Consider the following 17,544-nt stretch of genomic DNA (forward strand, 5'->3'; position numbering starts at 1 on the left):
TCATATCATTTTCGTCTTGGTAAGTGGTGAATAATCCCCTCTAAAGTTTAGATATGGATTGGAGCCTCTATAGAATAACAAGTTTATTCATTCCTACTCTACTGGTTTTAGTTTGGTAGCTATCATATCTACTGGTTTATTCATTCCTACTCTACTGGTTTTAGTTTGGTAACTCCTTCCTATCTTCTTAGCTCCCATATGATTCCTTCCATTGCCTGCTTTGGCCATCGATAATAGTTGTATTTGACGGTGTTTGACAATTCAACTATTACCATTTCCACCACCATTAGTTGCAAAGATCCGTTCCTTAATATATTGTTAAATTTCTGACAGAAATTTAATGTTTAGTCCTTAACCACGTTACATCTGACAACGACTTAATAATTTGAATAAAAGCTTGGAGCTTTATATCATTTTTGCCTTGGTAAGTGAGGAATAATTCCCTCTAAGTCCAAGTTTAGATATCGATTGGAGCCTCCTTAAAAATCACAAGTTTACTCCTTCCTACTCTATGGGTAGCTATCATATAACTCCTCCTTATCCTTCTAGCTCCCATATGATTCCTTCCACTGCCTGCTTTCGGCGTCGATAATAATTGTATTTGGACTCCCGAACTGATGGTAGTATTACCATTTCCACCACCATTAGTTTAAAGATCTGCTTCTCAATATATTGTTAGATTTCCGACAAAAATATAATGTTTAGTCCTTAACCATGGTTACCTCTCACAGCAACTTATTATTGAGTCCTTGACCATGTTTTTTTTTTCCTCTGACCCTTAATATCTGATGCACATGGTTATATCTGCTTTATATGTATTCGTGTGTATTTTTCTATACATATATCTCGTGTCATACATATTAAGCCAAGTCCTATAAAATTAGCGACAACCCAAACAAGAGACGAAAAGTGGAATTTTTAGCGGAGAAGAAAATATATGTATGCGTAACTTTTGTTTTTCGAAGCATCCAAGTTAATAACATAGAGATTTTCATTAAGTTCTTACAACCCTATGTCAGCCAATAATAGACATCTCATACAAATTTTCATGGACTCAGCAGTCTGACTTGCACGTGCGAGGCTGGTTGTACATGCACAGCACGTGCCGCGGCTTGAGAGGAACAGTAATGTTCATTTGTGCAGTATAATAATGTCCATGACCGAGAGCCTGTTTACATAAAAGTAATGCCATAATTTAGGCTTATGTTGTTATATGATGAGTTAAGAAGTCCAGTAAATTTACTCCTTTTTCCTCCTAAAAAATAAAGGATTTTGGTGCTGTATAATTTTCAAGTCATAAAACCTGAATAGTTTCAGATGTATCACTCATACAGATTGCAGAATGCAATGCTAGACCTAACTCTCAGCATATTTTTATGTTTATATCTTTGGACATGACAGTCAAATGGTTCCTCCAAGCAAATTGGATCATGCGAAAATTACTTGCTGAGATGGCACTGCCAGCGAATAGAAAAATATGGCAGTTTTGATAATAAATACAGTAGAACAAAATACTAAAACACAACAAAAAAAAAGATTACGATATAGGATAATGCTTTATTTAAAAATTAGATGAGATGAACCCAGCTTCAAAGTTCAAATTCCAAATCATAATGAAACATTGTACCATGTTGTAGAGAAACATGAGAAACAGGGTTCACCATAAAAAATATCTGCTTCTATATACAAAAAAGAAATCATATTAGCTGTCGAGTATTATATTCTGGATTCTAAATTTCTGCTGTGCCGAACATCATTATTTTAAATTGAAGTTAGTGCAATGATGGGGAGTCTACCTGCCACAACTGTGTAAAATCTATGCACGCACTGCCTTTTCTAGAAAACCGACAAATAAATCTGGTATTTAAGAAATACCATCGTGATTGTCTCTACACAGAAATTCACAAGTGCCAATTGTCAATTCTCCAGCCGATGAGAAAACAATGAGAAGAGATACTTGCAAATTGGCCACCTGATGCTCTGATAGCGAAAAGATGGTGACTTAGTGGGTGGTAGTCCTGAAGTCAGCCTAACTAGTAGCAATCACGAAAGGGCCAATTTAAGACCATCTGGTACCGCCAAACTCGAATGACCCACGTTCATAAGAAGCATCTGATTTCCTGGCCCGTGAAGCTGCATGTCTTTTCCTTGCTAATCCGCTATCGCTGATGCTTCCTCCTGGAATATAATGAGGCAGATCAGAAAATTCATTCGTCCACGAAGACATAGGGATAAGATAGCTATCGTCCTTGGCTTTTCTTTTTCGCTCTTCATACTGCTTCACATTTTCTGATATCTGATGGAATGTTTCATTTATCTTTGCAAGACCACGCTCCACTGGTTCCACCACATGCGAAACCGTAAACTTCACATCATCAACCACCTGAGCAAATACATAATACAGAAATAAACCACCTGGGTAAAAAAAAAATGAAATAAGAATCTAGTTATCATATAAGTGGGACACACAATTTCACCGCTTCCCAAAACCACATCACGGACACTTTGTGGAAAAGTCAACCGCTTTTCTCTGTCATCAGGACGGCCAATTCGCATCCTTGTTAACCTTCCACTTTCTCTAACCTCTTCAGGATCTGGAGGTGATCCCAGTGATGCATAATCAGCCATCACAGAAACATTACGAAAACATCTTTCTCCACGTTGATAAGGTTTAGCCGGAAATACATGTAAGTGCACCACTGCAGCGATCCCCATCTGTTATGCAAGAATTCCAAGATCAGGGATCCTACCAGATTAATCACCAGGAAGGTAACTGATGCATATAACCATACATTGCATGGGCTTCATGTCTATTTGGGATCAGACACTAGTCAATGGTTCCATAACACAAATTTATAAAGACAAAAGTCTGATCATGCAGAGAAATTTGTTTTGCATTGTTAAGAAAGGGGGGGAGAAACTAAATCAAGCTTCTTCAGGTTTACTAAAGCAATCCCTTTCAGAAATATGAGCATAGCAAGTATTCCAGTAAACAAAGACATGATGATACAAAGTTGTGATGTTTTTTGCTGAGTTCCAAAAGTAAATCGGTTGATGGAAAATACTGAATAGCGAGTAAATCTGAAGAGGTTATAGAGCATGAATCAACAAAAGAATATTTCTCCATAGTATATGTAACGGTAACATTTACATGTCATTCAAAGCACCTATGCATATATAGTTTACTGACAGCAAGTATTATTAAAGGAGGAGAAAGGCTCAATCAAAAAAATTAGGGAAACAAAAGAATAATAAGTACAGAGGCTTTTGAGAAACAGTCCAGTTTAAGACACATCTTATAGGTACCAGATGCCCATCTTACCAAATTGATAAGTACTAATAATTCAGAGACTGCAAGTCAAATAACAATTTGGAATCACACGTATGAAAGAAAAAACTACCACTGATAACTTCATAGGAATGCCATGTATGAATATACAATTGTGAAAAGGAATGGAATGCTATATTATGCCACATAGTCAAAGGATCATCTGGAGAAATTCTGCTATCAAATGAGATAACTAGTAAGAATGCCCTTGACACAACTAGGAGCTAAATGGGGGCTGATAGCATATTAACTTGTCCCAAAATGAAACCAGAATACAGGGTTTAGGTCCAAAATACAAACCTGATAAGCTATTGGATTGGGTTGGGGTTCCAATACTATACCCAAAGTCTTATTTGGTCAGCTCTTACCCAACCCATGGGCCATATCTGAAACCCAGTCCAATCATGTATTCATGTGGTGTATGTGTCTTCATATATGGTCTGTTTAATATTTTTTCACCATTTGCTTTTGTCAATCGAGAAACAATTCCCACTTCCTTTTCCCTATCAAGAGGGTTTTAAGGTTTTTATTCCCTTCCTCTCATAACAACAGCAATGATAGTGATGCTGGTGAACATCGATATGACAGATGAAAAGAGTAAGTGCCGACTCTCTTCACCTCATCCCATCACCAGTCTACCCCTAGCCTTGCTGTTCCACTCCACCTCAAGACCAAGATAGGACCCAAATTAGCACAAAAACTACCTGATAACTACCTGAAACCTGATTGTATAAATTGCATTTGGGTTTGGGTTTGGGTTTGGCACATTATTTTGGGTGGATCAGGATACTGCCAGAACCCACCTTGAACCCAACCCATTGACATCCTTAGACACAATAATTTGTCATTAAAGGTAGTGCACAAAGAGAAAGCACATTTGCAAGTATAAGCTTCATAGCCACCAGTCTCATCAACTAATAGAGACATGGACGTGTTCAATTATTCAGGTGCACACACAAGCTTTTTTGTTTTTTAATGCACTCAGTGCTTTTTATTTTCCAGACATTATAAAGTATTGTCATACCAAAAACAAGGCTGTTTTGGCCAATTTTGAGTATAGTTAAAGTAAAACTTATATATAATTACTCCATTGTTGAAAATTAGGCAGCAAATTTAATATAAATTTTCAGAGGATCAGTGTATGATTTGGATGCCGCACATGCATGCATGTGTACATAACCAAATGAACAATAACACAAAAATTCAATATACCATTTGCCCTTTCTTGGTTGTGTAGATGCCTAAAGATGCAACATATAGTTTTGCTAGCCAACTTTTGGACTTAACCGCCATGATTATGATCTCAATTCATATGTAAATTTCAGATTTCATAAAGTTTATTTTCACGGAAACAAATAAAATTCATATTACAAAGGACAAATGCTTTGTATCTAATTTATAATGCAATGCGTCAACCAATACCCCAGATAATGATCGATTTAAAAAACAGGTGATCCTCTAAATCAGATCTGAGTGGATGGATCAACAAAATGTGCACAACTACAAATGACAGATAAAAAACATTAAATGCAAAAAATAAAATATCATACCTCAATGCATATTATATAGTCTTGGATTCGGGTCTTCAGCTCTTGGGCCAAATGGCCTTTAAAGGCTCCGGTAGAGAAAAGAAAGTTAACCGCAACACCTTGCCACCAAGTTAAAAATACAATGGACTTAAACACAAGGAATTTAGCCAGCGGCTTAATAGGCTCCAGCTTCTCTTTAGTCACAGAATAGAACTGTATAAGGCAGTACAGAGCCCATGTCTGACTAAAATTCAGAACAACTGCTAGATATGGATACCTGAGACAGCAAACAAATTCATTATACAATCACTTACATATTTAGATTCCATTAAATTTCAAGAAGAAAATCCAGATAAATACAGCTAAGGAGATATTTTTGCTAAACACGGCTAAAAAATATTCCTTCAGACAAAGAATGTATTAGAAGATATCATCTGTGTTCTAACATAAGTATCAAGAAAAAATAACAAAAAGAAAAAGGATTGAGGATAATCTTACCCATAATTCCATTCAAACTTCCCTTCTCCATATACCCCAAAAAGTTCTAAAAGGATTGCTAATAAAGCACAAATTGTCTTCAGTATCATCTGAAAAATGGGAAGTATGACCACTATGGCCAAGCCAAATGAAGAAGCAAAGAAATTAAAATACCATGCAATAGAAGGATACATACATATTGGACGATTCCAATCTTTACAGCATAATAGAAGTCAGAACCAAGATACCAGTGCTTCAAGAAGCAATTCAATGGAAATGGATGTTTTACAACTCCATCAAAATGTTCAAGTTCCAAAAGCGCTGTGCTAGAACTGATTTGAGATTGAGTCTCCATAAGTCTAATTGTTCTTTCTTCACCACCTTGAATCAAACAAATTTTGAGTCAAACAACATAACAATCATAATTGTTCTTTCTATATTGGAGTGAGCAAAGGCCTAGTAAATAAATGCTCCCTTATGTATCTGACATAATCTAGATGGGCAAAGAGAACATCAAAAAACTAATGAACTATTTAATATGAGAAATTAGTCATTTTTTTGAAAAAGATAGATGGCATTAATTCCTGGCATGACAGAAAGAATCGCTTCACTGCACAGCTATTTACTGACCAAAGTGAATACTGACAATCAATTGTCTGCTGGGTGAGCTGAGATGCCAGACTTTATTTAAATTTGACTTCCGCGATTGTTTTCATTGTATGCTAGCTCAAATGAACATTCCCAGCTCTCAAAAGCATAATCACAATTTAAGCATTCAAGATCAATTCAACAAGACTTAAAGGTTCAAAAATCAGATAAAATACAGAAAACTTCACAAAAGTTTGGAAAGAACCCAGATAACTAAAAATTTGGGGGGGGGGGGGGGGGGATAACAAACATAGAGAATGTAAGAGTATTGAAATGTTTACATAATTATTCACATATAAGCAAGCACGGAATGAAAAAGAGCAATAAACAATAATAAAGGCAACATTAGAAATTATATATATCATAATCCACTTCCAATAGCAAAGGTTTCTTAGATGAGTTATGGATACTTCATTAATACGTCTTATGATTTGTAAATAAATTGTGGATAATTGAACAATTCTCGATTTAATCACTTACCAAGAATATTTTGGAGAATCATTTGGCCAATAAAATATATGCTTGATGGAATATGCATGGATGATGAACATATGGACAGGATTGTGCCAGAATAAAAATAACTGATATACTATTTGTCTATTACAAAACAAACGAAAGAATCTTAGTACATGACCATCCTAGTGCAATGCAAAAGGCGGAGGGAAAAAAGAACCTAAAAAAACAAAAAAAATAGATTTACCCCTCATTCTTCTATGATGTTTCTCTACCTCCTGTATTGATATTTCGATGCATACATGCTCTCCAAATGAAAATATGTTTCATAGTATGTTATAAAAAATGCTAGTAAAAAAATTATTAGAATAAAAAGGCAGCCAACAAATGTCAGTAGAAACATACCTAAACATGCTATCAGATATCTCTCAAAGCAGAACATAGCAAATGCCTCATAACAGTCCCGCATTATTTCGCAGATGAATGCAACTTCTGAATTCAACAATGATAAGAACTGTCAAAGGAACAGTACATGTCAATATAACAGGTTGCACCTACACAAAGTACATGACATTCACCAGATTATTGGTGAAAAAGAGAAGGTTGTTTGAAGTTTAAATAAAGCCAAAAATATCCATTTTCTAGGTACACCACTTGAAAATAATACATCAAAATCCCCAAGAATGAAAGAAAAATTAAAGTGCATATTTGCAAATGCATGTAAAAATTTATCAGAGACTTGCCCCACATTACACCTCGAGCAAGGTATATACAATACAGAAATACATCATAAAGCTAATGAGTTATCCTATATTAATCTGAAGCATAATCCTTTTAGTGTTCCATGTGAGACAGATGCTGAATGCCTGATTTTCAAATTTTTACTGAGGCGAATACATAATGATTCATTTGCTGTCACAACAGAAAATAGTGTGAGGCTTATAAAATAGGTCAGGTGTAAAATTGGAAAAGTAAGAATTTTCTAGGCAAGAATCAGTTTCCTAAATTAGATAAGAAAAAAATATTAATATGAGAAAAAAGGCTATTTTGGAATGGTTACAAGTGGTGATGTCAAGAATTTTGTAAATTTCAAAAGTGGAATAGATATAATTGGCTATGTGTGAAGAAGAGGTTCTTACATTTGCATGAATACATTAGCACACAGCAATACAACATGCAAATCCAGGATTGGCACAATAGATGCTGGGTGGAACAGACTGGCTGGGCTACCACTTTAATCCTTGACTCCAACAACCAAACTCAATTATTCACCCATGAGAAAGTGCAAGCAAAAACAGGAAGAAGCATTGATAAAGTGTGTTACGTGACTTAATCTCTCCAAAACACTTATTGTAACTACAAATGGTGTAATGTGGCACACCTCAAGGTCATCCTTGTTCTGCATAGTGAACATACAAACAACAATATATTCTTCCAAGCCCAATCTGAATAACTTTGCAAGCAACTTCCTTCTGATCTTGTGATATTCACTGAAAAGCCTGAAGGAGCTAAGTTCCCAATTATCACAAATAGTCCCCTTCCTAACAATGAGAACCATAGGGACAATCTTCATCAAGGATTACCAAATCATCCCGAACAAGGCAGTTTGAGGTGTACTAACCGAACTGGCCCGAAAAACCAGGAAGATTCATGCTCTGGAAATGGAGGGACGAACCGGTCAAAACCGGACCAAACCAAACTGAACTGATCATTTTTGTTTGGTTTTAGGCATTATTGATACAATGCATTGGGCCAAACTGCTTGTCTTGTATAAAATCCCAAGTTCCTGACTCTCTTCTCTCTTTCTCTCTTGATCATGATCCAACCCCCTTGCCTTTCTCTTTCTTTTTTTGTCTTGTCTCTGCTGATTCCAATCCCTTCCAAAGCCACCAATCATCCTCGATCACCGCGGACCCAGCATCGCCACATTGAGCTCATCTCTATTGTGGTTCTCCATCGCCTCGCCCTCAGTGCCCACACCACAAGCTTGCCAGACCCACCATTACCTTCGACCACCTCCGCTTCCATGGCTCCACCTTGTTTGCTAGTACCAGTAGGAGGCCGGGATAGTGCCTCCCCCACACTTCAAACCCCCCCCCCCTCTCTCAAAAAAAAAAAACTTCTCTGTGCTTTAGGGGGGGGGTCTGAACAAGCACACGATAGGCACTAGCATGTGTACCATGCATAGGTATTTGACTGCTAGAGGTCAAGATACCAGTTTCATCAACCTTAATTCACATTCCTTAAAGACTGAATAACAAAGATTCCTTAAAAATCCATGCTACATGATCAGTTGTACTATGCCACAATACTTGGTGAACACAAAAAGAAACCATCCATTGCATAAAATTTTTCCTTCTCCATGACACTCTTTTGGTTCTGCATGTTTCAAGCTCATATTTCCACTCACAAATAGATTCCAAACTTTTGACCTATTAAGCATCAAAATCGACATATTCTCATGCCTAAACATATAGAACAATAGATCCTCAATTACCTCATACATGTCATCATTCTTGCTATATATACTACCATCATAATGCTCTCTCTTATGCTAATAGCTAACTTCTTTCCAAAACATTTTGACAGACTACAGGGCCTTTATGCATTCCATCACCATAAAATCCTCTAACAAAAGGAATATTGATAAAAGTTTATTTTTGTATTTAGATACCTAACAAATAGCAATTAAGCAAAGCAGAGAGTTTTATGATCTATATTAACAGCAAAAATATTTGTCTACCAGCAGAGAATATATGCACAAGGAAAAGGAATACACACACAAAAAAAAGGCTATATCAACATCCCCTAAAACAAATATCTTGTTGTTCCGTCAGCATATTCACTTAATGATAAACCTAGTCAAAACAAATGCACCATATATTACCTAGTATTTCTGGCATACAGGAGATATGAATGTCGAGCACAATCCATAAAATTAAATAAGCAAGTATAGACATGGTAAGATCTGAAGAGCGATCTACTTACCGACTCAACTGCATATACAGGAACCATTAGAATGAGACCAATCAAAAATTTCTGCTCCTGAAATAAATATAGAATGAATCAGCCCAAGAGGGTGGCATGATAGGGCATAGAATTATCAATATGACAACTTCAAAATCGAAAACTACATGCACACATATGCATGCTTGCACATGCACAGGCATGCAGGAACACATGCAAAAGCAACTACTTTTGATGCTTAATGAAAAGATAGGAAGAATATACCTCAGGCTGATTATAAATAGCAAGGTGCTCAAAAATAAGGTAAAAGGACAGCACAAGTGCAATAACCACGAATGCACCTGCACTCAAAATTGGCCAGCTGCGAAACAAGTTCGCCTCTCCACTCAAGTTCATAATCAGCATTTTCCCTGGTCGGCTTGAAGACACAGCCTGAACAAGAAGAAGCAATGATAGACACAGAGCTCCCTTCCATATCATTCTGACAGAACTATCTTTGAGACAGATAATGCATTCTCCAAGCCAAAATCCTAATATTTAGTACTGCTAGCTTTAGTATGTATTGCCCCAAAAAAGATGAGCACTGTCCCTCCCTTTTCCTTCTATATTTGTCTTGAAATCATATGCTGCTATTGAAAGCTAAACAGTACCACTTGACAAAGTTAGTCTAATATAAGTACGCCACAGAACAGCTTTTGGAGAGATCCACACTCTAAGAAAAGAAAGTACTGGTAAAGTTTATGCTAGCAGATTAATACTCCAATTTTCCAACCAACATTCTTCTTGACATTGGAGAAAAATAGGAATAACGGCCTTCAGCTTGCAAGTGAATTTTAGACCGTGAAGAAACCTGGAAATCAAAGATAGTAGCCTTCCAGTCAATAACCACTATGCATTCCTGCAAATCAAACAAAAGTGGAATATCTGCCAATAATTGCTGCACAGGCTGAAAGAGCCACTAAACAAAAACATTAAAGGATCTAAAGGACAAGAACAAAGAATATCAGAATTCAGAAGTCTGAGTTACAGAAAGGGCCAGTGTTTAACACCATCTATCATGCAAAGAGAAGATAAAACCATGCAAATAGTCTCTATAAACAGCAAAAATCACCATATGAAGCATGGGCAATGTAATGCAAAAGCATATGACGTTTAACAAAGCCAAGTGTATTGGCCCAACATCCGAAACAACAATGACCAAAGTGTTTAATTGTTGACAGTTTAATGCAATTTTTTAGAACTCTTTTTATTTAACATTAGGGACACCTTGGGAAGTCCAAATACACCAGTAGTGCCTAAGGTTCTTTTTTATCCAACACAATTTCACACGAACAAGTTATTAAATTGTATGTTCAAAACAATTTGCCATTCAATTGAGTTGAATCGGCTAGGGAGTGCCCTAGTCTTATGCTCTTTATTTTTTTCAGCAACGCCAAGGATTTGAACACTGGACCCTTCAAATATTCAAACTAAACTTTTAGTGTCTTCAAATATGATTCGACAAAGTAGTTAAAAAAATATTATAAATTGGATGAAAATTCTTATTTGCCTTTCTTATAAATTTGTTTCTTTCCTTCCTCCTCAACTGGGAAACAAACTTAAATAAACAACACTTCTCTATGCATCACCTTTGACAGAGATGATCTCATATTGAAGCAAGATTTATGACACTTCAATTCAAAACAAATTGATTTTTCCAAAAACTCAAAAACTAGATATTGCAGAAACAATAGAATTTATATATTCTTATATTAAGGGTCGGCTGAATAATGAGAAGTTGAGACTTTCATTGTGATGTGAAGCAACCAAGTTCCCAAATCCATCCAAGCGAGTTAAGATGTACTTCATGGAGCTGTCCAAATACCTAGAGAGAATCATGGGGCACTCATGTCATGGGAACATTTTTATAACATAGATTAGGTTTTTCGGAAAGTGACACCAAACTTAAGGCAGTCCATGGATGCACTAACCATCATGTAAAACCAATTACTAAATTTTAGGCTTCCTATCCCTCAAGCCTCCCCCTCTATTTTTTTCGTACTACATGGCCAGCCACAATGTTTTTCAGAGAAAAACCCTAGCAGCCCTCTTCCTAGAGCTCTATGTCCGTCATCTCCGGTCTCTTCACCCTTTCCTTTCCAAGAATTGTTCTACAACCCTTCCATCTTGTCAAAATTTAGGTTACAAATCATCATAAACAATACAATACCGTGTCCTCAGCAACCAAAACAACTGACTGATGGCTAGTATAAGACCAGAATTTGAATACAATTCAAACGGTGTAATTGGAAAACTATAAACAATTCTTTGCAGAACTTGGTGGTCCATCTATCACAATAAACAAATCGCCACGCTGGTTGAACCTGCCAGAAAACTAGTAAAAGTCCAAAACCTTTTCAACTTGAAAAAACAAGCAAATCATGAATGTACTACAACAACGTTAAATATATCTTAAGGAAAATACACACCAAGACTAAACAAGTGGAGAAGAAGAGAACTGGCACCTCAGAGCCCTGCAACGCACATTACAACAGCATGTACCCAAAAGAACCCTAATTTCTCATTATTATACAATTCTTTAAGAAGAAAGAGAAGGGGGAAAAAAAAGAAGAGGTAAAAAGAAAAAGCGATCTTTAACAGAAATCTCCGTCGACCTAGGGTTTTTCTATCTTCTAATTCCATGAACAAGTAATACCCGGGAGCTCATATCTATCCGGGGATCACAATGTAGGGTTTTTTTCGCTAATGCGGATTTTGTCGCCCGAAACGCTTCACGGAACCGCTCAAAGTTCGGATTTTGATCGAAATAAAAAGAAGGAAACGCGGACATAGAGGGAGAGAGAAGGCTCACCTCTAGGAATCGACGAGAAGCGCCCGAGACAAATTTTCACGAAGGGTTTTCCCTTTTCTCTCTTTTTTTTTCCTCGCTTCTTCCACTTATTTCTTCGCGTTCGTATCGCGAGGCAAACAAAAACCGAAACAGAGGCGTAAAAGGAAAAAAAATAGAGGAAACGTCGCGAGATCGGAAAAGGACCCTGTAACGGCGTAACTTTCTCTAATATGAAAATTTACGTATGGAGCACACTTGGCAGGACACTATTGGTCGAAGCCGCGGATGCCTTTATCCCAGATGATAAACGCAAATCGAACTCGTGCGCAAACTTTGTTTCGAAATCTTTGAGGTATTGGCTTTCTAACTGTTCATTATAATTGTTATGATCATTATTTATCATTATAATGGATAATAACAACCAAGTGATAAACAACAACTTTTAATTGATAAGTTAATAAAAAATTATTATATTTTTTTGCTAAAACAAATAATTTATATAATTTTAGTACGTGCGTGCATCCAAAAAGATACGCTCTAGGTATCTCTCTGCGACCTCCTATCGGCATCCAAGACTAGAAGCCCAAAGAGTGAAAATTAGGATCAGGATCAAGAACCATGCCAGACAGTTTCATCAAAGCCCAAGGGTTATGGATCAAGTCTAGGTCTGGTTTGGGGAAGGGAAGTCTCCCTATGGACTGATAGGATGAGAAGGAGTAGGGCATCTCCAAAGGTCGAAATCCTTCTCTTTCTCACCCCGGGGAAGACCACTTTTATCGTATATAAACAACAAGTAATTTCCTTCCCTGACTCGCTCGGACACCTCGCTCAAACACCCGCCCGTCCAGACGCGGTGCCCTTTCGCATTATCATCTACCGCCCTTTCTTTCCTCCCGTCCCTTCACGCATGAAGATCGTCGTATGTATGTTCGACTTCGGTTGCCGGTGCAATAGAATAGGTAGGAGTACATTATGGCAGGATCAGTCACCTGGGCAAACCAACCTTCCTCCAAGAAGAATTGTGCTATGCTTAGAATTCAACATTTCTTATATGTTCTGCATTTTGTTCGCCCACTCTTCATTCAGGGTGGTTAGAACCAGGGGAGGATCTTCCACCTTTTAGGTCATAGCACCAGCACCTGAACACTTACTCTTACTGCTCTTCTCAGGTTCACCTCTTTTCTTAGGATTGGCTACCAGTATGAAATATCTCCGCCTCCCCATTCCTTTATCAAAGTCTAGTACTTATGGCGCAAGTAAGTCTCTTCAAGTGGAAGCAATCATAGGGGGTTCGGGTCTGAGGTTTCTCTTTTAGTCCGGTTTTCTTTTTTCTCTTTCTTTTGAGTCGGGTTCTTAAGACAGGACAGGAAATCGGGTTTTCTGAATATCTCTCACTCCTACGTGAAAGTGGTAACGTAGTTACCTCTTTCACTCCGGAGTTACCCCCCCTCACAGGGGGAATAAATTGAAGAATGAAGTGCTTCCCACGCACCCGCGCAGAAAGCACTTCCCCCCTTCTAGGTAGACTTATTCACCGGATGGCAACCAAATTCAGGTAGAACACCAGTTCTGACCCGTGACTATACTATAAGGAGTACCTGTCAGCTCGTCCTAGGTATCGCTGCTTGACCTCACCCCAGGGGCACAACCAGCGACTCTCCATAGCCAATTGCAAACCTGTCAGGAACTTTTAACCCACAAGGCACCTCCAGAATGATTGGCCACCCAATCCGCAGCCTCATTGGTAGATTAGAAAAAAATTTGCTATTTAAATAAAATTATTTCTAATAGTATATATTTGAATATAAACTAGTATTATTTTATTTAATGTAATTGATATTATTCTAGGGCAATTGGCAAGTAATGATCACTATTTAGGTGCATATTATTGCTCGAGATAATGTAATGAATTCCCTCTGGAATTGTTATAGCAGTCACTAAATCATTAAAATGGCTGTTATGGCCACTGCCATCGCCATTACATCGTCTATCTTCCTTTGGCCATTCCATTAAACTCTTTTTTTTTTTATTGAAAAAGATATTAATTATGTTCACTCTGCAGAAACGGCGTTTAGATGCCATTTAGTGTTCAATAACCATATGTATCTGAGAGGGACTCACCAGCCTGCCAGGCGAAGTCAAAGCAGCAAGTTTTATTTGAACTAAGATTTGTCCATGCCACTGGTAGACTAGTAGTTAGGAATTTCAGTTGTAACTGCTGGTCTTCGTGAGTGACTGTGCCTCCTGATGTTAAAGGCAAACTTTCTTTAGTAACTCAAACTCGGCTAATTAGGATTTCTACGACCTAGTTTGTTTGTACATGCATCTAACATCTTGGAATCTAGTATTATGATGTGAAACCTTTGCATGCCAGGGCATGGAAATTTGCAATGATGGATATTATCTATTGGATATTTACGTGCATCACATATGCAGTATTTATCTTTTCATACCTTAGAGATCGGCGTGGGAATCATATGTAGGTAGATTGAAATTTCATTAAATTCTTTTGCTAAAAAATAAAGAAATTTCATTAAATTTTGAACCTGATGATTTTCAGCCATTCTAATAAAATCTCAACCTATATATACCATGACCAAGATATTAGGTTATTAATTATTATTTAGCATGTCATGGAAACAATTGGTTTGTCTACAGAGAAATCTATATGGAGTCTGATTGGAGCTATGAACAAAGGATTTGAGAATTAGATAATAGCTAGAGGAATCAGTACCTAGTTAGGAGATAAAATTATTGGTTGGACTAGATCCAACGATGAGTTGGTGGACCAATCCAACCACAAATGAAGAAGACCAAACACAGAGAAACAAAAAAAAGAGGAAAAAAAGGAGCTGGGGTGCCTCTTTCTCCATATTGGTCTGAAGATTTGTAGTTGGACCGGTCCACCAACTCAGCGGTGGACTTGGTCCAACTAAAAATTTCTCCATTAAGAGGGGTAACTGAGAATATCTCAAACTAGATTGATAGATTGAACAACTATAACTCTATAAGGAAAGAAATTTCTCAGTTGTTTCGGAAAAAGAAAGGCTTTGTTTTCTACTTGGTTGTTGCTTTAAATGTAATGTGGAGATCCTGCATATTATAAATCAGTATGAGAATGGTTTGAGATGCTTGATCTGCAAGAGAATTGGAAATTCTAGTACTACAACTTGTGTGAAGCTCGATATAGTGAGGAAACAGGTTATGGATGCCCCTCCTGATGAGGAGAGAATGGAGAAAGCCGGTGTACATATATCTACCATTCATCAAGGCAATCAAGGCAATAGAGCAAGTGTTTGGTTGCTTAAGGAGGCTGGCGTTCACAAAAACTTTCAGAAGCTCGTGAAAGAAAATGTTGTTGCCTTTGCTTTGGCTCAAAAAAGTGAGGACTTTTGGTTGGAGGAGAACTAGGAAGCTTGCCTCCCTTGGTGAGTTCATTGCTTGTCCCTCACAAGGAGATTTGGAAGACTTCAGCAGCAAAAGCTCCATTGAAGGTGGACATGTTCAATGAGCATCTTGGGCCAGGCTCAGCCCAATATACAACTAACATTAGGTAGGCTCAAGCCTGGCTTAGCCCGACCTTCGGGTCTCCTTCTCAAACTCAAGCCTGGTACCTACTGGTGCTTTAGGCTTCTCAATCTTATTCTCCCAAAAAAAAAAAAAAAAAAAAACAATAGTTGGACGAGGTACGTGGCCCTCCAACATCGATGATGGCCTTGGAATGCTCAACAAAGAGGAAATTAGCCTTGCATGCGAATTTGGCCCAACAATCCTTGTCTCCATTGCCGGAAGGTCCTTGATAAGCACCCAAGAACAGTGATGCTAAGAATTAGAAGTGTAACAACCCAGGACCTCACCCAAAATGGCTAGCCGAAAGGTATTATGTGGGTTCCTTGATCCTGTATAAGTACCCATGATCGACCCGGCCCATAACCTATGTCGACTAGGAGACACTGCAGCACGGATCCATTGGGGCTGACCACGAATCAATCGTGGTGTTTGTGATTAGATTTGAATAGATTTGAACCCTTAGCCTGACGAGGACGTCATGGCTTGAATGGGGGGAGTATGTGAGGACCTGTGCGGGCGTGTATTTAGTCCCACATCGGTTATTCGCTGGGTAGATCTTGGGTACTTATATAGGATCAAGGAACCCAAATAATACCTTCCAACTAGCCATTTTGGATAAGGTCCTGAGTTGTTACAAGAAGCTTGTTGAAAGTACCCTTGTTGGTGATCCTGAGGAGTTGGTCGATGATTGCCTTCATGGCTGATGAGGCAGGCTTGAAGGTGGAGTAGTGAAGATTAGGGTTATGCTCGGCAACATATGCTTTCACCATGAGGGTCATGGCAGAGTGGTGTAGCGCATATCGCTAAAGCCCCACTCGAGGAGGATAGCAAAGTAGAGGAGGGTGCATGGCTCGGTAATGCTCTTGCAAATGGTTAGGTTATTCTTGGCCAACTAATATAGAACCTTGGCTGCAATGGCCCTCATCTTAGCCTCGGTGGCTGGGTCCTTTGCCTCCCTTCCCTTGGTATTGAACCTGGACAATAAGTGGGGCTTCCAAGAAGAGATGGCAATGTCAGCAATCGTGATGGCGGGTTTGGAGGAGGCGAGATCCCTACATATATAGATATAGACTATATAAGATTTGGGCAGGGCCTAGTTTGGGTTGGGCTAACACAACACCGAGTTAGGTTTATTTAACAAGTAGGCTCATACTTCAAGTTCAACCCAACCTGCTAGGCTTCAAATCTAGGTTCAAGCTCGTTGGAAATACTCCTGGCTCGTTTGGTTCGTGGGAAGCTTTTTTTTTTCTAGAAATATGATTCCTGAAAAGCAGATTTCTAGGAAGAGGATGCCTGAAAAAGTACTTTTGACATGTTTGGTTGACCATGGAAAAGTGACAGATTTTCAGAGTACTTATGTTTGGTTGACCATTCACTTTTTTGGAAAAGTTATATGTAACTCCTATTATACCTTTAATAAAAATTAGGTCTTTAATGCTGAAGGGACTTTATAGGAAAAAAAATAAAAATGAAGTGATTCTCGGCTCATGGAAAAGTAATTTTTCCATGTTTCTCATGGAAAAGACTTTTTCATGAAATATGAGAATCATATTTCCATGGGAATACAAATTTTCCATTTTTCTTCTTTGAAAACTCCAACCAAATAAGAGGCATCCCATTACTTTTCCGTTAACTACATTTTTCTCCATTCTTTTCTCGCGAACCATATGAGCCCTTCATGCTTGAGTAGGCCAGGTAAGCCGCTTGGCTTGCGAGCGGGTCTAATTGAAGGTGAGGGTCTT

At 38.0% G+C, this 17,544-nt stretch overlaps 1 protein-coding gene across 2 annotated transcripts; it reads right to left on the reverse strand.

The window, feature by feature from the left end:
* Positions 1–1,537: 1,537 nt before the first annotated feature.
* LOC103704844 (organic solute transporter ostalpha protein (DUF300)) lies at positions 1,538–12,429 on the reverse strand. 2 transcript variants are annotated; one of them, XM_008788319.5, is made up of 9 exons: positions 12,254–12,429; positions 9,667–10,252; positions 9,424–9,480; positions 6,841–6,949; positions 5,531–5,715; positions 5,356–5,444; positions 4,879–5,134; positions 2,470–2,715; positions 1,538–2,383 (listed from the first exon to the last, which is right to left on the reverse strand). In XM_008788319.5, the coding sequence occupies exons 2-9, from the start codon at positions 9,880–9,882 to the stop codon at positions 2,060–2,062; spliced, it is 1,482 nt and encodes a 493-aa protein (XP_008786541.4). In that variant the 5' UTR covers positions 9,883–10,252; positions 12,254–12,429; the 3' UTR covers positions 1,538–2,059. The 2 variants fall into 2 exon arrangements, with proteins under 2 accessions (XP_008786541.4, XP_026659553.4); XM_026803752.4 differs by having other exon boundaries at positions 9,667–10,300.
* Between the last annotated feature and the right edge of the window lie 5,115 nt (positions 12,430–17,544).

Source organism: Phoenix dactylifera, chromosome 4 (assembly GCF_051530095.1).
Source record: "Phoenix dactylifera cultivar Ajwa chromosome 4, Ajwa_hap1_PhDact_Kaust_v1.1, whole genome shotgun sequence".
In the NCBI taxonomy this organism is placed as follows: domain Eukaryota; kingdom Viridiplantae; phylum Streptophyta; class Magnoliopsida; order Arecales; family Arecaceae; genus Phoenix; species Phoenix dactylifera.

Coding starts and splice junctions, on each gene's coding strand:
- LOC103704844 (XM_008788319.5), bottom strand. CDS start 9,882: ATGATATGGAAGGGAGCTCTGTGTCTATCATTGCTTCTTCTTGTTCAG. Junction 9,481..9,666: donor CTATTTATAATCAGCCTGAG/GTATATTCTTCC, acceptor TATTTATTTCAG/GAGCAGAAATTTTTGATTGG. Junction 2,384..2,469: donor TTTTGGGAAGCGGTGAAATT/GTGTGTCCCACT, acceptor GTATTTGCTCAG/GTGGTTGATGATGTGAAGTT.